This window comes from Oncorhynchus clarkii, chromosome 12 (assembly GCF_045791955.1).
Source record: "Oncorhynchus clarkii lewisi isolate Uvic-CL-2024 chromosome 12, UVic_Ocla_1.0, whole genome shotgun sequence".
Classification (NCBI taxonomy): Eukaryota; Metazoa; Chordata; class Actinopteri; order Salmoniformes; family Salmonidae; genus Oncorhynchus; species Oncorhynchus clarkii.
Genome location: NC_092158.1, coordinates 17,623,861 through 17,645,174, shown reverse-complemented (window position 1 = coordinate 17,645,174; position 21,314 = coordinate 17,623,861). Strand labels below are relative to the sequence as shown.

At 43.0% G+C, this 21,314-nt stretch overlaps 1 protein-coding gene across 2 annotated transcripts in view; it reads left to right on the top strand.

The window, feature by feature from the left end:
• Positions 1-21,314, top strand: part of LOC139421888 (ADAM metallopeptidase with thrombospondin type 1 motif, 6) — a 139,108-nt gene that overhangs the window by 12,741 nt on the left and 105,053 nt on the right. For both annotated transcript variants that reach the window (XM_071173017.1, XM_071173016.1), the window contains exons 5-6: positions 671-754; positions 8,676-8,821. In XM_071173017.1, the coding sequence (XP_071029118.1) occupies positions 671-754; positions 8,676-8,821 (230 nt within the window). The remainder of the gene's footprint in view (positions 1-670; positions 755-8,675; positions 8,822-21,314) is intronic.

Below are 21,314 nucleotides of genomic sequence, written 5' to 3'. Positions count from 1 at the left end.
AGAAAAGCCTGACAATAGAGTTGGAGTCAATCACTAGGGCTTCCGAGGGGCGCAGTGTCACTACAGTCCCTGGTTCAAATCCAGGCTGAATCACATCCTGCCGTGATTGGGAGTCCCATAGGGCGGCGCACAATTGGCCCAGCGTCGTCCGGGTTTGGCCGGTGTAGGCCGTCATTGTAAATAAGAATTTGTTCTTAATTGACTTGCCTAGTTAAATAAAGGTCAAAAACAATTAAAATGGGTTCATGTCAATGGTCTAATGTAGTTGTTTCCTCATCTCCTGCCCTGTGTTAGTTTGAGTTCACAGAATATTACAAAGCAGCCAGGACTCACTTTCACCTGTCCAGGTCTTTCACATCAATACAGATGAAGGACTGGAGGAAAGATATTAAGATGCACCTCTAGCCTGCTGATATTGGAAACAGGCCAATGTAGAGTATTAGAACATGAACAATGGACTTATTCGAAGCGTTTCTCTCTTTGGATAGAATTTTGTTTTCATTAACATTTTAACAGAATGTTCTCTCTAACTGAAAACAGACATTTAAATCGCAGCGTGATCTGGATGTGTGGTTGCTGTTTTCAACCCCAGTATGTGTGAAGAAAACACTGATCCAGTGTTGTGACAGTTTGTCTGACTTTGTGTCTTTTCTTCTTTTCTGGAGGTCAGGTTGCCAAACTTTACCGTGATGCCAGCCTAGGAAACGTTGTGAACATTATAGTAACCCGCCTGATCGTACTGACTGAGGACCAGGTGAGGGCACTCTTCTCTCTCTGTCTTCCTCTTTCTCTCCCTGTCTTCCTCTTTCTCTCTCTCTGTCTTTCTCTTTCTCTCTCTGTCTTTCTCTCTCTTCTTCTCTCTCTGTTTTCCTCTTTCTCTCTCTGTCTTCCTCTCTATGTCTTCCTCTTTCTATCTCTGTCTTTCTCTTTCTCTCTCTGTCTTCCTCTTTCTCTATCTGTCTTCCTCTTTCTCTTTCTGTCTTCCTCTCTCTCTGTCTTCCTCTCTCTCTGTCTTCCTCTTTCTCTCTCTGCCTCTCTCTCTGTCTTCCTCTTTCTCTGTATATCTCTGCTTCTCTCTGCTTCTCTCTCTGTCTTACTCTCTCTCTGTATCTAAATCAAATCAAATGTATTTTTATAGCCCTTCGTACATCTGCTGATATCTCAAAGTGCTGTACAGAAACCCAGCCTAAAACCCCAAACAGCAAGCAATGCAGGTGTAGAAGCACGGTGGCTAGGAAAAACTCCCTAGAAAGGTCAAAACCTACGAAGAAACCTAGAGAGGAACCAGGCTATGAGGGGTGGCCAGTATGTGTTCAAATATCTTCAAATGTTCATAAATGACCAGCATGGTCAAATAATAATAATCACAGTAGTTGTCGAGGGTGCAGCAAGTCAGCACCTCAGGAATAAATGTTGGTTGGTCATTATCATTAAGAGTATCTCTACCACTCCTGATGTCTCTAGAGAGTTGAAAACAGCAGATCTGGGACAGGTAGCACATCCAGTGAACAGGTCAGGATTCCATAGCCGCAGGCAGAACAGTTGAAACTGGAGCAGCAGCACGGCCAGGTGAACTGGGGACTGCAAGGAGTCGTCATGCCAGGTAGTCCTGAGGCATGGTCCTAGGGCTCAGGTCCTCCGAGAGAAAGAGAGAATTAGAGAGAGCATACTTAAATTCACACAGGACACTGGATAAGACAGGAGAAGTACTCCAGATATAACAAACAGACCCTAGCCCCCCGACACATAAATTACTGCAGCATAAATACTGGAGGCTGAGACAGGATGGGTCAGGAGACACTGTGGCCCCATCCAATTATACCCCCGGACAGGGCCAAACAGGAAGGATATAACCACACCCACTTTGCCAAAGCACAGTCCACACACCACTAGAGGAATATCTTCAACCACCAACTTACCATCCTGAGACAAGGCCGAGTATAGCCCACAAAGATCTCCGCCACGGCACAACCCAAGGGGGGGGAGTGCCAACCCAGACAGGAAGATCACGTCAGTGACTCAACCCACTCAAGTGACGCACCCCTCCTAGGGACGGTATGAAAGAGCACCAGTAAGCCAGTGACTCAGCCGCTGTAATAGGGTTAGAGGCAGAGAATCCCAGTGGAGAGAGGGGGACCGGCCAGGCAGAGACAGCAAGTTGCTCCAGAGCCTTTCCGTTCACCTTCACACTCCTGGGCCAGACTACACTCAATCATATGACCCACTGAAGAGATGAGTCTTCAGTAAAGACTTAAAGGTTGAGACCGAGTCTGCGTCTCTCATGTGTAGGCAGACCATTCCATAAAAATGGAGCTCTATAGGAGAAAGCCCTGCCTCCAGCTGTTTGCTTAGAAATTTTAGGGACAATTAGGAGGCCTGTGTCTTGTGACCGTAGCGTATGTGTAGGTATGTACGGCAGGACCAAATCAGAAAGATAGGTAGGAGCAAGCCATGTAATGCTTTGTAGGTTAGCAGTAAAACCTTGAAATCAGCCCTTGCCATAACAGGAAGCCAGTGTAGGGAGGCTAGCACTGGAGTAATATGATACTTTTTTTTTGTTCTAGTCAGGATTTTAGCAGCCGTATATAACACTAACTGAAGTTTATTTAGTGCTTTATCCGGTTAGCCGGAAAGTAGTGCATTGCAGTAGTCTAACCTAGAAGTAACAAAAGCATGGATACATTTTTCTGCATCATTTTTGGACAGAAAGTTTCTGATTTTTGCAATGTTACGTAGATGGAAAAAAGCTGTCCTTGAAACAGTCTTGATATGTTCGTCAAAAGAGAGATCAGGGTCCAGAGTAACGCAGAGGTCCTTCACAGTTTTATTTGAGACGACTGTACAACCATCAAGATTAATTGTCAGATTCAACAGAAGATCTCTTTGTTTCTTGGGACCTAGAACAAGCATCTCTGTTATGTCCGAGTTTAAATGTAGAAAGTTTGCAGCCATCCACTTCCTTATGTCTGACACACAGGCTTCTAGCAAGGGCAATTTTGGGGCTTCACCATGTTTCATTGAAATGTACAGTTGTGTGTCATCCGCATAGCAGTGAATGTTAACATTATGTTTTCGAATGACATCCCCAAGAGGTAAAATATATAGTGAAAACAATAGTTGTCCTAAAACAGAACCTTGAGGAACACCGAAATTTACAGTTGATTTGTCAGATGACAAACCATTCACAGAGACAAACTGATATCTTTCCGACAGATAAGATCTAAACCAGGCCAGAACTTGTCCGTGTAGACCAATTTGGGTTTCCAATCTCTCCAAAAGAATGTGGTGATCGATGGCATCAAAAGCAGCACTAAGGTCTAGGAGCACGAGGACAGATGCAGAGCCTCGGTCTGATGCCATTAAAAGGTCATTTACCACCTTCACAATTGCAGTCTCAGTGCTATAATGGGGTCTATGATTATTTTCATCATTGTGTCAAGAGATATAGTACTAAAGCACTTGAGTGTTTCTCTTGATCCTAGGTCCTGGCAGAGTTGTGCAGACTCAGGACAACTGAGCTTTGAAGGAATACGCAGATTTAAAGAGGAGTCCGTAATTTGCTTTCTAATGATCATGATCTTATCCTCAAAGAAGTTCATAAATGTATTACTGCTGAAGTGAAAGCCATCCATACTTGGGGAATGCTGCTTTTTACTTAGCTTTGCAACAGTATCAAAAATACATTTAGGATTGTTCTTATTTTCCTCAAGTTGGAAAAAAAGGATGATCGAGCAGCAGGGAGGGCTCTTCGATACTGCACGGTACTGTCTTTCAAAGCTAGTCGGAAGACTTCCAGTTTGGTGTGGCGCCATTTCCAATTTTCTGGAAGCTTGCTTCAGAGCTTGGGTATTTTCTGTATCCCAGGGAGCTAGTTTCTTATGACAAATGTTTTTTGTTTTTAGGGGTGCAACTGCATCTAGGGTATTGCGCAAGGTTAAATTGAGTTCCTCAGTTAGGTGGTTAACTTATTTTTGTCCTCTGACGTCCTTGGGTAGGCAGAGGGAGTCTGGAAGGGCATCAAGGACTCTTTGTGTTGTTTGGGAATTTATAGCACGACTTTTGATGCTCCTTGGTTGGGGTTTTGAGCAGATTATTTGTTGCAATTGCAAAAGTAATAAAATGGTGGTCCGATAGTCCAGGATTATGAGAAAAAACATTAAGAACCCCAACATTTATTCCATGGGACAAAACTAGGTCTAGAGAATGACTGTGACAGTGAGTAGGTCCAGAGACATGTTGGACAAAACCCACTGAGTTGATGATGGCTCAAAAAGCCTTTTGGATTGGGTCTATTCCATGTGAATATTAAAGTCACCAAAAATTAGAATATTATCTGCTATGACTACAAGGTCCAATAAGAATTCAGGGAACTCATTGAGGAAAGCTGTATATGGCCCAGGAGGCCTGTAAACAGTAGCTATAAAAAGTGATTGAGTAGGCTGCATAGATTTCATGACTAGAAGCTCAAAAGACGAAAATGCTATTTTTTGTTTTTTTGTAAATTGAAATTTGCTATCGTAAATGTTAGCCTTTGCGGGATTCACAGGGATATGGTCACTAGTGTAACCAGTAAATTCATCAGGCTTAAGCCATGTTTCAGTTAGGCCAATCACATCAATATTATGATCAGTGATTAGTTCATTGACTATAACTGCCTTTGAAGTAAGGGATCTAACATTAAGTAGCCCTATATGAGGTATCACGATCTCTTTCAATAATGGCAGGAATGGAGGAGGTCTTTATCCTAGTGAGATTGCTAAGGCTAACACCGCCATGTTTAGTTTTGCCCAACCTAGGTCGAGGCACAGACACGGTCTCAATGGGGATAGCTGAGCTGACTACACTGACTGTGCTAGTGGCAGACTCCACTAAGCTGGCAGGCTGGCGAACAACCTGCTGTTTGGCCTGCACCCTATTTCATTGTGGAGATAGAGGAGTTAGAGCCCTGTCTATGTTGGTAGATAAGATGAGCTAGGATGGAGTCCGTCACTCCTCAGCAGGCCAGTCTTGGTCCTGTTTGTGGGTGAGTCCCAGAAAGAGGGCCAACTATCTACAAATTCTATATTTTGGGAGGGGCAGAAAACAGTTTCAACCAGCGATTGAGTTGTGAGACTGCTGTAGAGCTCATCACTCCCCCTAACTGGGAGGGGGCCAGAGACAATTACTCGATGCCGACACGTCTTTCTAGCTGATTTACACGCTGAAGCTATGTTGCGCTTGGTGACCTCTGACTGTTTCATCCTAACATCGTTGGTGCTGACGTGGATAACAATATCTCTATACTCTCTACACTTGCCAGTTTTAGCTTAAGCCAGCACCATCTTCAGATTAGCCTTAACGTTGGTAGCCCTGCCCCCTGGTAAACAGTGTATGATCGCTGGATGATTTGTTTTAAGTCTAATACTGCGGGTAATGGAGTCGCCAATGACTAGGGTTTTCAATTTGTCAGAGCTGATGGTGGGAAGCTTCGGCATGTCAGACCCAGGAACGGGAGGACAAAAGACCAGAGAAGGCTTGGCCTCAGACTCCGACTCGCTGCTTAATGGGGAAAACCAGTTGAAAGTTTCTGTCGGCTAAATGAACGACACCGGTTAAGCATTCCTACAGCATTTTCCTCCAGAAGCCATGAGAAAGTTGTCCTGCGGGGACCGTGCGAGGGGATTTATACTAACGTTAATATCTGTACTTACTGGTGGCACAGACGCTGTTTCATCCTTTCCTACACTGAAATTACCCTTGCCTAACGGTTGCGTCTGAAGCTGTGTTTGCAGCTATCCTCGCCGTAAGGCGATCATTCTCCTGTATATTATGAGTACAGCGACTGTAATTAGAAGGCATCATGTTAATGTTACTACTTAGCTTCGGCTGTTGGAGGTCCTGACAAACCACGTCCAGATAAAGCATCATGTTAATGTTACTACTTAGCTTCGGCTGTTGGAGGTCCTGACGAACCACGTCCAGATAAAGCATCATGTTAATGTTACTACTTAGCTTCGGCTGTTGGAGGTCCTGACGAACCACGTCCAGATAAAGCATCATGTTAATGTTACTACTTAGCTTCGGCTGTTGGAGGTCCTGACGAACCACGTCCAGATAAAGCATCATGTTAATGTTACTACTTAGCTTCGGCTGTTGGAGGTCCTGACGAACCACGTCCAGATAAAGCATCATGTTAATGTTACTACTTAGCTTCGGCTGTTGGAGGTCCTGACGAACCACGTCCAGATAAAGCATCATGTTAATGTTACTACTTAGCTTCGGCTGTTGGAGGTCCTGACGAACCATGTCCAGATAAAGCATCATGTTAATGTTACTACTTAGCTTTGGCTGTTGGAGGTCCTGACGAACCACGTCCAGATAAAGCATCATGTTAATGTTACTACTTAGCTTCGGCTGTTGGAGGTCCTGTCGAACCACGTCCAGATAAAGCATCATGTTAATGTTACTACTTAGCTTCGGCTGTTGGAGGTCCTGACGAACCACGTCCAGATAAAGCATCATGTTAATGTTACTACTTAGCTTCGGCTGTTGGAGGTCCTGACGAACCACGTCCAGATAAAGCATCATGTTAATGTTACTACTTAGCTTCGGCTGTTGGAGGTCCTGACGAACCACGTCCAGATAAAGCATCATGTTAATGTTACTACTTAGCTTCGGCTGTTGGAGGTCCTGACGAACCACGTCCAGATAAAGCATCATGTTAATGTTACTACTTAGCTTTGGCTGTTGGAGGTCCTGACGAACCACGTCCAGATAAAGCATCATGTTAATGTTACTACTTAGCTTCGGCTGTTGGAGGTCCTGACGAACCACGTCCAGATAAAGCATCATGTTAATGTTACTACTTAGCTTCGGCTGTTGGAGGTCCTGACGAACCATGTCCAGATAAAGCATCATGTTAATGTTACTACTTAGCTTTGGCTGTTGGAGGTCCTGACGAACCACGTCCAGATAAAGCGTTCGAAGTGAAAAAGTTGAATGAAAAAAAAGTTGAGTGAGGGAAAAAATAAAAATAAAAACGGTAATTAAAAAGTAAAAACCGTAAAGTTGTCAGGTAGCAAAGGTTGGCAACAAAACGCACAGCAACACGTAAACAAGTCTGCAAGTTGTGACCGGAAATGACACAACCGGATATGATCATGTGCCTATCTCTCTGCTTCTCTCTCTCTCTTTGCCTCTCTGTCTTCATCGTTCTCTCTATCTATCTGCCTCTCTCTGTCTTTGTCTCTCTCGCTCTGTCTTCCTCTTTCTCTCTATCTCTCTGCCCCTCTCTCTCTCTCTCTCTCTCTCTCTCTCTCTCTCTCTCTCTCTCTCTCTCTCTCTGTCTTCGTCTTTCTCTTTACATCTCTCTCATTCTCTCTGTCTTCCTGGTTATCTCTCGGCCTCTCTCTGTGTTCCTCTCTTTCTATCCACATCAACATAAATGTATTTCTCTAATCTCAGTTAAAATGTATCTGTTTTGGTTACTTACTGTGCAATAACATAGTTATTCCAAACAGTTGGGAGAGAGTTGGGAGAGAGAGTAGAAGGATGAAAGAGAGCTGAGAGAGAAGAGGACTGAAAATATGAGACAAGAGGACACCAGAGTAGAAGAGTGAGAAGAGAGAGAAGAGAGAGGATAGGAAGCATCTACCATATGTCTGCCACCACTAAAGACAAAGCTCAGGAGATGATCTCAGACTTCTTCCCTCAGGGGGATTTGATTGAGGATTTTTACATTCAATCTATATAGTGTAGGTTTGATGGGAGAAACAGAGTGAATTGTACATCTAGCCTCAGTCTATAGAGGATGGACTCCAGCTGAGATGAATACCTCTTCATTCATTCTCCATTTTAAGACTGAACCCCATATGTTTTTCCCAGTGTGTAATATGAATATATTGATGATTAGAATATTCTTTCATAGATGTATCATATGGATTATCTTAACGGATATGTCAGAATCCTGTCAAATGGTGGACATGGTTTTAATAAGCTTGTATACTATCATTTTCGACTGATGCTTTTGACTATGACGGCCCAATTGTCATGATCGTTATAATAACTGGACCAAGATGCAGCGTGGTATGTTTCCATCCTCTTTATTAGGAAAAGAAACTCAAAGAAAAAACAAATAAAGCGTTAAACGAAATGTGAAGCTCAATGAAGTGCTCGCAGGCAACTATACCTAGACAAGATCCCACAAAGCACAATGGGGAAATGGCTGCCTAAATATGATCCCCAATCAGAGACAATGATAAACAGCTGCCTCTGATTGGAAACCATACCAGGCCAACATAGATATATATATTCACCTAGATAACCCACCCTTAGTCACACCCCGACCTAACCAACATAGAGAATAAAAAGTCTGAGTGGCTTGCATTAATCTTAATTCAGCACTAGATATGTCAAGTGCAGAATGTTGGGCCTGTTCTGGTCGGAATGCTGGGTTCTGTGTGTTCAGACTGTGTTGTGTGTTCTAGGTTGTGGATGTATTCAGACTGTTCTGGGTTACGGATGTGTTCAGACTGTTCTGGGTTGTGAATGTATTCAGACTTTTCTGGGTTGTGGATGTGTTCAGACTGTTCTGGGTTGTGGATGTATTCAGACTGTTCTGGGTTGTGGATGTGTTCAGACTGTTCTGGGTTGTGTATTCAGACTGTTTTGTAATGTGTGCTGTATGTTCTATCCAGCCCAACCTGGAGATCAACCACCATGCAGACAAGTCTCTAGACAGCTTCTGTAAGTGGCAGAAGTCTATCCTCAGTCACCAAGGAGATGGGAACAGCATCCCGGAGAACGGCATGGCTCACCATGACAACGCTGTCCTCATCACAAGGTAGGAATCTCTTCTCTTTCTATCTGACCTGTTACCCTCTGGGGGAAGAACAGAGACACCTGGATGGGGGAAAGGTTCTACTTTCCAACTTCTCACACACACACACACACACACACACACACACACACACACACACACACACACACACACACACACACACTTTCATGTTATTATTATTCCAGTGGTAAGAGTGTGTCATTATTTAGCTTACTGTTCGTCTCTTACTCTTCTTGACCAAACATTTATTTAGATGACTCATTGGACAATGAGAGCATGTTTACTTAAATACTTTAGCAGTCCTACTTTAGAAGTCCTTCCACCTTCCGACTCTGTCCTTCCGACTCTGTCCTTCCAACTCAGTGCTGCGTTGGCATTACACAGACAGAACACTACAGTAACTTTGAAACACACAGCCAAGTCATTACTCATATCTATTACTGGCTTCAGTCTGTATGTAGTACCTACTGTACTGTACCTCTTACTAGCTACTGACAACGGGAAACTATCCTCTCTGTCATACCAGTCATACTACATTAATGCATGGTAACCTTGCTGCAGCAAAATCTATTTCATTACCTGCTATTGGCTAAATTGTTGCCTGAGCTGTTTTGACCACATAACCTAGCAGCTAACGTGTGTATTCCTTACTTATTTTGACTGCAGGGGGGTTGTTGTTTTGTGGGTTAAATGACATGGGTTAAAGCCCTGCTTTTGTCTCACCTTGCCTGGTAGTGTACAAACCAGGTTGTTAGACTAGTGCTAGTTTACTTTAGTTGTTTGTCTGTCAAGTAACGTTCTCCAGCTCCTTTTCAGAGTCCTGTTGTTGTAAAGTTACCACTTGGTGAACCATCCATAGGAGTGACCATAAAGATAGGGGTGGCAGGTAACCTAGTGCTTAAGAGCTTTGGGCCAGTCGCCGAAAGGTTGCTGGTTCAAATCCCCGATCAGAATACATGAAAAATCTGCCAATGTGCCCTTTAGCAAGGCACTTCATGCACATTTCTCCTGTAAGTTGCTTTTTATTTGTTTATTTTTATTTCCCCTTTATTTAACCAGGTAGGGCAGTTGAGAACAAGTTCTCATTTACAACTGCGACCTGGCCAAGATAAAGCAAAGCAGAGCGACAAAAACAACACTGAGTTACACATGGGATAAACAAAAGTACAGTCAATAACACAATAGAAAAATCTGTGTACAGTGTGCGCAAATGAAGTACGGAAGTAAGGAAATAAATAGGCCAATAGGGATGAAGTAATTACAATTTAGCAATTAACACTGGAGTGATAGATGTGCAGATGATGATGTGCAAGTAGAAATACTGGTGTGCAAAAGAGCAGAAAACAAAAACAAATATGGGATGAGGTAGGTAGTTGGTTGGATGGGCTATTTAAAGATGGGCTGTGTACAGCTGCAGCGATCGGTAAGCTGCTCTGAGAGCTGATGCTTAAAGTTAGTGAGGGAGATATAAGTCTCCAACTTCAGTGATTTTTGCAATTCATTGGCAGCAGAGAACTGGAAGGAAAGGCAGCCAAAGGAGGTGTTGGATTTGGGGATGACCAGTGAAATATACCTGCTGGAGCGCGTGCTACAGGTGTGTGTTGCTATGGTGACCAATGAGCTGCTTTGGATAAGAGTGTCTGCTAAATTACTAAAATGTAGATAGTAGGTAAGGCTTAACATGCGAAACTTCTCTAATGTTACTGACAGTAGTTGGGAGCCTTGGAAGTTATGCTGCCATTGTGATGCCAGAAGGCTACTGAAGGGGTTTTATGGAGTGCTTGCTGTTTTCAGCTGTCTGTTGTGTCCGTATTTATCGAAGAACTGGTCTGTACTGGTAAACTTACATCACATCAGCCTTCTGCTGCTACAGGGACTAGTCTGTACTGGTAAACTTACATCACATCAGCCTTCTGCTGCTACAGGGACTGGTCTGTACTGGTAAACTTACATCACATCAGCCTTCTACTGCTACAGGCCTCTCCAGCGTGTGTCTGATGCTAAACCAACACTAGCTGCTAGCCGTTCACTAAAGCCTTTTGTTGTATGCACAGGGAATGCTGTACGCTGCTTACAGAGTTCAGTGATGTTCAGTGACTGTGTTTGTATTATAGGCCCTCTACAACATCTGATTATTGTATGAGAGACAGAGAGAGAGAGAGAGAGAGAGAGAGAGAGAGAGAGATGATAGATAGATAGATAGATGATAGATAGATAGATAGATAGATGGATGGAAGGAAGGAAGGAAGGAAGGAAGGAAGGAAGGAAGGAAGGAAGGAAGGAAGGAAGGAAGGAAGGAAGGAAGGAAGGAAGGAAGGAAGGAAAGAGAGAGAGAGGTAAAAAATAGAACCCATTGCCCTTTATGGTTGTGAGGTCTGGGGTCCGCTCACCAACCAAGAATTCACAAAATGGGACAAACACCAAATTGAGACTCTACATGCAGAATTTTGCAAAAATATCCTCTGTGTACAATGTAGAACACCAAATATGCATGCAGAGCAGAATTAGGCCGATACCCGCTAATGATCAAAATCCAGGAAAGAGCTGTCAAATTCTACAACCACCTAAAAGGAAGCGATTCCCAAACCTTCCATAACAAAGCCATCACCTACAGTGAAGAGTCCCCTAAGCAAGCTGGTCCTGGGGCTCTGTTCACAAACACAACCACACCCCACAGAGCCCCAGGACAGCAACATAATTAGACCCCACCAAATCATGAGAAAACAAAAAGATAATTACTTGACACATTGGAAAGAATTAACAAAAAAACAGAGCAGACTAGAATGCTATTTGGCCCTAAACAGAGAGTACACAGTGGCAGAATACCTGACCACTGTGACTGACCCAAACCTAAAGATAGCTTTGACTATGTACAGACTCAGTGAGGATATCCTTGCTATTGAGAAAGGCCACCGTAGTCAGACCTGGCTCTCAAGAAAAGACAGGCTATGTGCACACTGCCATCAAAATGAGGTGGAAACTGAGCTGCACTTCCTAACTTCCTGCCCAAATTATGACCATATTAGAGACACATACTGTGTTTCCCTCAGATTACACAGATCCACAAAGAATTTCGAAAAGCAAACCCGATTTTGATAAACTCCCATATCAACTGGGTGAAATACCACAGTGTGCCATCACTGCAGCATTATTTGTGACCTGTTGCCACAAGAAAAGGTTAACCAGTGAAGCACAAACACCATTGTAAATACAACCCATATTTATGTTTATTTATTTTCACTTTTGTACTTTAACCATTTGTACATCGTTACAACACTGTATATATACATAATATGACATCAGTAATGTCTTTATTCTTTTGGAACTTCTTGAAAAGGACGGAAAGGAGATAGTCACACACTACATTACCAATAGTATTCCAAAATCATGGGCTCTTCTGGGAAGGCTTTCTACTAGATGTTGGAACATTGCTGCAGGGACTTGCTTCCATTCAGCCACAAGAGCATTAGTGAGGTTGGGCACTGATGTTTGGCTATTAGGCCTGGCTCGCAGTCGGCTTTACAATTCATCCCAAAGGTGTTCGATGAGCTTGAGGTCAGGGCTCTGTGCAGGCCAGTCAAGTTCTTTCAAACCGATCTCGACAAACCATCTGTATGGACCTCGCTTTCTGTACGGGGGGCATTGTCATGCTAAAACAGGAAAGGGCCTTCCCCTAGCTGTTGCCACAAGTTGGAATCACAGAATCCTGTAGAATGTCATTGTATGCTGTAGCGTTAAGATTTCCCTTCACTAGAACTACGGGGCCTAGCCCGAACCATGAAAAACAGCCCCAAATCATTATTCCTCCTCCACCAAACTTGACATTTGCCACTATGTAACGTTCTGCTGGCATCCTCCAAACCAAGATATGTCCGTCGGACTTCCAGATGGTGAAGTGTGATTCATCACTCCAGAGAACACTTTTCCACTGCTCCAGAGTCCAATGGTGGCGAGCTTTACACCACTTCAGCCCACGCTTGGCATGGCGCATGGTGATCTTAAGCTTGTGTGTGGCTGCTCTGCCATAGAAACCCATTTCATGAAGCTTCTGATGAACAGTTCTTGTGCTGACGTCACTTCCAGAGACCCTTGTGTGCCCTCCCACTTTGCGGCTGAGACAGCACTTACAGTTGACCAGGGCAGCTCTAGCTGGGCACAAATTTGACAAACTGACTTGTTGGAAAGGTGGCATCCTATGACGGTGCCACGTTGAAAGTCGCTGAGCCATTTTACTACTAATGTTTGTATAGGGAGATTGCATGGCTGTGTGCTGGATTTGATACACCTGTCAGCATCGAGCATGGCTGAAATAGCCCAATCCACTCATTTGAAGGGGTGCTGAAATAGCCCAATCCACTCATTTGAAGGGGTGCTGAAATAGCCCAATCCACTCATTTGAAGGGGTGCTGAAATAGCCCAATCCACTCATTTGAAGGGGTGCTGAAATAGCCCAATCCACTCATTTGAAGGGGTGCTGAAATAGCCCAATCCACTAATTTGAAGGGGTGCTGAAATAGCCCAATCCACTCATTTGAAGGGGTGCTGAAATAGCCCAATCCACTCATTTGAAAGGGTTTCCACATACTTTAGTATAGATAGTGTAGTTCTATGATAAATTGCATGGCCGAGGGCAACCCTCATCAAAATCACTCATCGTCTCATAAAACCCCCTTTTAACCTGATATTTTTCCAGGGATATCTTTAGTCATAAATGTAATGGCCACACAGTAAGGCTGCGCGTTGCTAACGTAAACAGTCTTAAAATCGCTGTGCTCTTTCTTTAGGTGGATTCCATCAGGGAATGGGGGGATTTTCTAGCAGACACAGTGGTTAATGAAAGCTTCCTGGGTCCATCATTAACTATTTATAGATGCATGTTAGCATCCTGACGCTCAGCACAGCTCATCTCATCGCCTACACACATCTTGATGTCCCATTATACTCAGGCCCTAACAAAGTTCTGATTCACTCTTTCTCTTTCTATCTATCTATCTATCTATCTATCTATCTATCTATCTATCTATCTATCTATCTATCTATCTATCTATCTATCTATCTATTCAATTCAATTCAAGGGGCTTTATTGGCATGGGAAACACATGTTAACATTGCCAAAGCATGTGAGGTAGATAATATACAAAAGTGAAATAAACAATAACAATGAACAGTAAACATTACACTCACAGAAGTTCCAAAAGAATAAAGACATTACAAATGTCTTATTATGTATATATACAGTGTTGTAACGATGTACAAATGGTTAAAGTACAAAAGGGAAAATAAATAAACATAAATACGGGTTGTATTTACAATGGTGTTTGTTCTTCACTGGTTAACCTTTTCTTTTGGCAACAGGTCACAAATCTTGCTGCTGTGATGTATTTTACCAAGTAAATATGGGAGTTTATCAAAATCGGGTTTGTTTTTGAATTCTTTGTGGATCTGTGTAATCTGAGGGAAATATGTGTCTCTAATATGGTCATAATTTGGGCAGGAGGTTAGGAAGTGCAGCTCAGTTTCCACCTCATTTTGATGGCAGTGTGCACATAGCCCGTCTTCTCTTGAGAGCCAGGTCTGCCTACGGTGGCCTTTCTCAATAGCAAGGGTATGCTCACTGAGTCTGTACATAGTCAAACCTTTCCTTCGGTTTGGGTCAGTGACAGTGGTCAGGTATTCTGCCACTGTGTACTCTCTTTTTAGGGCCAAATAGCATTCTAGTCTGCTCTGTTTTTTTGTTAATTCTTTCCAGTGTGTCAAGTAATTATCTTTTTGTTTTCTCATAATTGTGTTGCTGTCCTGGGGCTCTGTGGGGTGTGTTTGTGTTTGTGTACAGAGTTCCAGGACCAGCTTGCTTAGTGGACTCTTCTCCAGGTTCATCTCTCGGTAGGTGATGGCTTTGTTATGGAAGGTTTGGAAATCGCTTATTATTATTTATTTATTGCCACTGTGTACTCTCTTTTTAGGGCCAAATAGCATTCTAGTTTGCTCTGTTTTTTTGTTAATTCTTTCCAATGTGTCAAGTAATTATCTTTTTGTTTTCTCATGATTTGGTTGGGTCTAATTGTGCTGCTGTCCTGGGGCTCTGTAGGGTGTGTTTGTGTTTGTGAACAGAGCCCCAGGACCAGCTTCCTTAGGGGACTCTTCTCCAGGTTCATCTCTCTGTAGGTGATGGCTTTGTTGTGGAAGGTTTGGGAATCGCTTCCTTTTAGGTGGATGGAGAACTGAACAGCTCCTTTCTGGATTTTGATAATTAGCGGGTATCGGCCCAATTCTGCTCTGCATGCATTATTTGGTGTTCTACATTGTACACTGAGGATGTTTTTGCAGAATTCTGCATGCAGAGTCTCAATTTGGTGTTTGTCCCATTTTGTGAATTCTTGGTTGGTGAGCGGACCCCAGACCTCCCAACCATAAAGGGCAATGGGTTCTTTAACTGATTCAAGTATTTTTAGCCAGATCCTAATTGGTATGTTGAATTTTATGTTCCTTTTGATGGTATAGAATGCCCTTCTTGCCTTGTCTCTCAGATCATTCACAGCTTTGTGGAAGTTACCTGCGGCACTGATGTTTAGGCCAAGGTATGTATAGTTTTTTGTGTGCTCTAGGGCAACGATGTCTAGATGGAATTTGTATTTGTGGTCCTGGCGACTGGACCTTTTTTGGAACACCATTATTTTGGTCTTACTGAGATTTACTGTCAGGGCCCAGGTCTGGCAGAATCTGTGCAGAATATCTAGATGCTGCTGTAGGCCCTCCTTGGTTGGTGACAGAAGCACCAGATCATCAGCAAACAGTAGACATTTGACTTTAGATTCTAATTGGGTGAGGCCGGGTACTGCAGACTTTTCTAGTGCCCGCGCCAATTTGTTGATATATACAGTGCCTTGCGAAAGTATTCGGCCCCCTTGAACTTTGCGACCTTTTGCCACATTTCAGGCTTCAAACATAAAGATATAAAACTGTATTTTTTTGTGCAGAATCAACAACAAGTGGGACACAATCATGAAGTGGAACGACATTTATTGGATATTTCAAACTTTTTTAACAAATCAAAAACTGAAAAATTGAGCGTGCAAAATTATTCAGCCCCCTTAAGTTAATACTTTGTAGCGCCACCTTTTTCTGCGATTACAGCTGTAAGTCGCTTGGGGTATGTCTCTATCAGTTTTGCACATCGAGAGACTGAATTTTTTTCCCATTCCTCCTTGCAAAACAGCTCGAGCTCAGTGAGGTTGGATGGAGAGCATTTGTGAACAGCAGTTTTCAGTTCTTTCCACAGATTCTCGATTGGATTCAGGTCTGGACTTTGACTTGGCCATTCTAACACCTGGATATGTTTATTTTTGAACCATTCCATTGTAGATTTTGCTTTATGTTTTGGATCATTGTCTTGTTGGAAGACAAATCTCCGTCCCAGTCTCAGGTCTTTTGCAGACTCCATCAGGTTTTCTTCCAGAATTGTCCTGTATTTGGCTCCATCCATCTTCCCATCAAGTTTAACCATCTTCCCTGTCCCTGCTGAAGAAAAGCAGGCCCAAACCATGATGCTGCCACCACCATGTTTGACAGTGGGGATGGTGTGTTCAGGGTGATGAGCTGTGTTGCCTTTACGCCAAACATAACGTTTTGCATTGTTGCCAAAAAGTTCAATTTTGGTTTCATCTGACCAGAGCACCTTCTTCCACATGTTTGGTGTGTCTCCCAGGTGGCTTGTGGCAAACTTTAACCGACACTTTTTATGGATATCTTTAAGAAATGGCTTTCTTCTTGCCACTCTTCCATAAAGGCCAGATTTGTGCAATATACAACTGATTGTTGTCCTATGGACAGAGTCTCCCACCTCAGCTGTAGATCTCTGCAGTTCATCCAGAGTGATCATGGGCCTCTTGGCTGCATCTCTGATCAGTCTTCTCCTTGTATGAGCTGAAAGTTTAGAGGGACGGCCAGGTCTTGGTAGATTTGCAGTGGTCTGATACTCCTTCCATTTCAATATTATCGCTTGCACAGTGCTCCTTGGGATGTTTAAAGCTTGGGAAATCTTTTTGTATCCAAATCCGGCTTTAAACTTCTTCACAACAGTATCTCAGACCTGCCTGGTGTGTTCCTTGTTCTTCATGATGCTCTCTGCGCTTTTAACGGACCTCTGAGACTATCACAGTGCAGGTGCATTTATACGGAGACTTGATTACACACAGGTGGATTGTATTTATCATCATTAGTCATTTAGGTCAACATTGGATCATTCAGAGATCCTCACTGAACTTCTGGAGAGAGTTAGCTGCACTGAAAGTAAAGGGGCTGAATAATTTTGCACGCCCAATTTTTCAGTTTTTGATTTGTCAAAAAAGTTAGAAATATCCAATAAATGTCGTTCCACTTCATGATTGTGTCCCACTTGTTGTTGATTCTTCATAAAAAAATACAGTTTTATATCTTTATGTTTGAAGCCTGAAATGTGGCAAAAGGTCGCAAAGTTCAAGGGGGCCGAATACTTTCGCAAGGCACTGTATGTTGAAGAGGGTGGGGCTTAAACTGCATCCCTGTCTCACCCCACGGCCCTGTGGGAAGAAATGTGTGTTTTTTGCCTATTTTAACCGCACACTTGTTGTTTGTGTACATGGATTTTATAATGTTGTATGTTTTTCCCCCAACACCACTTTCCATCAATTTGTATAGCAGACCTTCATGCCAAATTGAGTCTAAGGCTTTTTTAAAATCAACAAATCCAAATCAAATCAAATCAAATCAAAAGTATTTTTATAGCCCTTCGTACATCAGCTGATATCTCAAAGTGTTGTACAGAAACCCAGCCTAAAACCCCAAACAGCAAGCAATGCAGGTGTAGAAGCACGGTGGCTAGGAAAAACTCCCTAGAAAGGCCAAAACCTAGGAAGAAACCTAGAGAGGAACCAGGCTATGTGGGGTGGCCAGTCCTCTTCTGGCTGTACCGGGTGGAGATTATGACAGAACATGGCCAAGATGTTCAAATGTTCATAAATGACCAGCATGGTCAAATAATAATAATCACAGGCAGAACAGTTGAAACTGGAGGTGGATTGGGGACACCAAGGAGTCATCATGTCAGGTAGTCCTGAGGCATGGTCCTAGGGCTCAGGTCCTCCGAGAGAGAAAAAGAAAGAGAGATAGAGATAATTAGAGAGAGCATACTTAAATTCATACAGGACACCGGATAGGACAGGAGAAGTACTCCAGATATAACAAACAGACCCTAGCCCCCGACACATAAACTACTGCAGCATAAATACTGGAGGCTGAGACAGGAGGGGTCAGGAGACACTGTGGCCCCATCCGATGACACCCCCGGACAGGGCCAAACAGGAAGGATATAACCCCACCCACTTTGCCAAAGCACAGCCCCCACACCACTAGAGGGATATCTTCAACCACCAACTTACCATCCTGAGACAAGGCCGAGTATAGCCCACAAAGATCTCCGCCACGGCACAACCCAAGGGGGGTTGTGTAAGTAAGCCAGTGACTCAGCCTCTGTAATAGGGTTAGAGGCAGAGAATCCCAGTGGAAAGAGGGGAACCGGCCAGGCAGAGACAGCAAGGGAGGTTCGTTGCTCCAGAGCCTTTCCGTTCACCCTCACACTCCTGGGCCAGACTACACTCAATCATATGACCCACTGAAGAGATGAGTCTTCAGTAAAGACTTAAAGGTTGAGACCGAGTTTGCGTCTCTCACATGGGTAGGCAGACCATTCCATAAAAATTGAGCTCTATAGGAGAAAGCCCTGCCTCCAGCTGTTTGCTTAGAAATTCTAGGGACAATTAGGAGGCCTGCGTCTTGTGACCGTAGCGTACGTGTACGTATGTTCGGCAGGACCAATCTAGTCAGGATTCTAGCAGTCGTATTTAGCACTAACTGAAGTTTATTTAGTGCTTTATCCGGGTAGCCGGAAAGTAGAGCATTGCAGTAGTCTAACCTAGAAACAAAGCATGAGAAGACTTTGAATTTGTTTTGTTTTGTTTTTTTGTCAATTGGGGTGTGCAGGGTGCATACATGGTCTGTTGTACGGTAATTTGGTAAAAAGCCCATTTGACATTTGCTCAGTACATTGTTTTCACTGAGAAAATGTACGAGTCTGCTGTTAATGATAATGCAGAGGATTTTCCCAAGGTTGCTGTTGACGCATATCCCACGGTAGCTATTAGGGTCAAATTTGTCTCCACTTTTGTGGATTGGGGTGATCAGTCCTTGGTTCCAAATACCGGGGAAGATGCCAGAGCTAAGGATGATGTTAAAGAGTTTTCGTATAGCTAATTTGAATTTGTTGTCTGTATATTTGATAATTTCATTGCGCATATACCATCAACACCACATGCCTTTTTGGGTGGAGAGTTTTTATTTTGTCCTGTAGCTCATTCAAGGTAATTGGAGAATCCAGTGGGTTCTGGTAGTCTTTAATAGTTGATTCTAAGATTTGTATTTGATCATGTATATGTTTTTGCTGTTTGTTCATTGTTCATTGTTATAGAGTCAAAAAGATTAGAGAAGTGGTTTACCCATACATCTCCATTTTGGATAGATCATTATTTGTGTTGTTGTTTGTTTAGTGTTTTCCAATTTTCCCGGAAGTGGTTAGAGTCTATGGATTCTTCAATGACATTGAGCTCTCTCATACAATAATGAGATGTTGTAGAGGGCCTATAATACAAACACAGTCACTGAACATCACTGACCTCTGTAAGCAGCGTACAGCATTCCCTGTGCATACAACAAAAGGCTTTAGTGAACGGCTAGCAGCTAGTGTTGGTTTAGCATCAACAATGGCAGCATAACTTCTAAGGCTCCCAACTACTGTCAGTAACATTAGAGATGTTTGGCATGTTAAGCCTTGCCTACTATCTACATTTTAGTAATTTAGCAGACACTCTTATCCAAAGCAGCTTACAGGAGACATTTGCGTTAAGTGCCTTGTTAAAGGGCACATTGGCAGATTTTTCACGTAGTCTGATCACGGATTTGAACCAGCAACCTCTCCCCTACCCTACCCCTCGCCTTCCTCCTCATCAGGGGTCATGTTACAGGTCAGCTCTTTGTCCTTTTGGGTCTCTGGGTAATCTGGGTTAGAGATAATACCTAGCCAAGACGATGAGTGATTTTGATGAGGTTTGCCCTAGGCCATGCAGTTTATCATAGATCTCCATCTCCTTGTTTCAGCTGTGTGCTTACTGTTTTTAACAGATATTTGTGTATTGCATTGGAGGCTCTGTCACTACTAAGTCCGTATTGATGTGTATACAGATGTAGGATCTTCATTTGAGCCAGTTTGCTACAACAGGAAAATAATCCTGCAGCAACAGGAAATGTGAATTATTATGTGGATTAAAATTTATTCATTTTTTTTGTAGGGGTTGATACATTTTTTGTTAGGAAAAATCAAGTCTGAGATTTTAAAGGAGAAATTACAAACTTTAGAAGCCTTTTTAAACCTTGAATACACTACTAGCTTGCATTTCCTGCTGTGCATGAACATTTTCAGCAACACAAGAGTGATCAAATTAAGATCCTACTTCTGTATGGCTGATAACAGTATATTAATTGCATACTGTACTCCCAAACTCAACTTCTGCCAGGCGGTCATTGTAAATAATAATTTGTTCTCCATTGAGTTGCCTGTTAATTTAAAATAAAGGTTAAATTAAAATTAAATTAAACTTCTAAGCGTGCAATGTGAGGTTGGTTCACCCTGCAGAGCGCAGACTGTGGTTACAGTGAGCACACAGCAAGCATGATGTCATAGTAGAAGTGTTCATGGCAGAGGTTGTCATGGCGTTTGTATCCTGTGGTTGCAGTCTGGTTGTGGTCAGTCAGAAACATAAGGAAGAGACATTATCCTTGAGGTGGACGGTCTGTTCTGATAGCTCATCCTTCTAGGAATGATAGTGACCTATCCTTCACTATCCTGTCTGTATGTCTATTTCTGTCTCTCTATCTCCGCTCCCCTTTCTCTCGCTCTCGCTCTCGCTCTCTCTCTCTCTCTCTCTCTCTCTCTCTCTCTCTCTCTCTCTCAAATTCAAGCTGCTTCATTTGCATGAAAAACCAACTATTACCAAAGCAATAATGTATACAATATACATTGTAATAAAATAATACATCTCTCTCTCTCTCTCCTATGTTCTTATGGTTCTCTTGTTCTGCCGTCGTTACAGTCATTATCCCTGAGGAGGTTATGTATGGTACAGGTCCAGCTCATCCCTCTAGGCACTGTGCTATACATAGTGACCTCTCCTTCCCTCGCTGTTGTTGCTTTATTAGGTTCTGGGTTTGATGGCCACAGTGTGTCTAGTTTGGAACGTGGCCCGTGGTGTTTGAGAAACCCATGGGGAAATTAAAGGACATAAATCTAAATAAATAGATTTTGTAAATGAGGTGGAGTCTGTTTGTCCTGGAGACCGTACCTCATGGGTTTGGAACCGGTCTACCAGGGTAGGGGGGTGGAGGGGAGACGGACCGAGGGGGGCAAAAC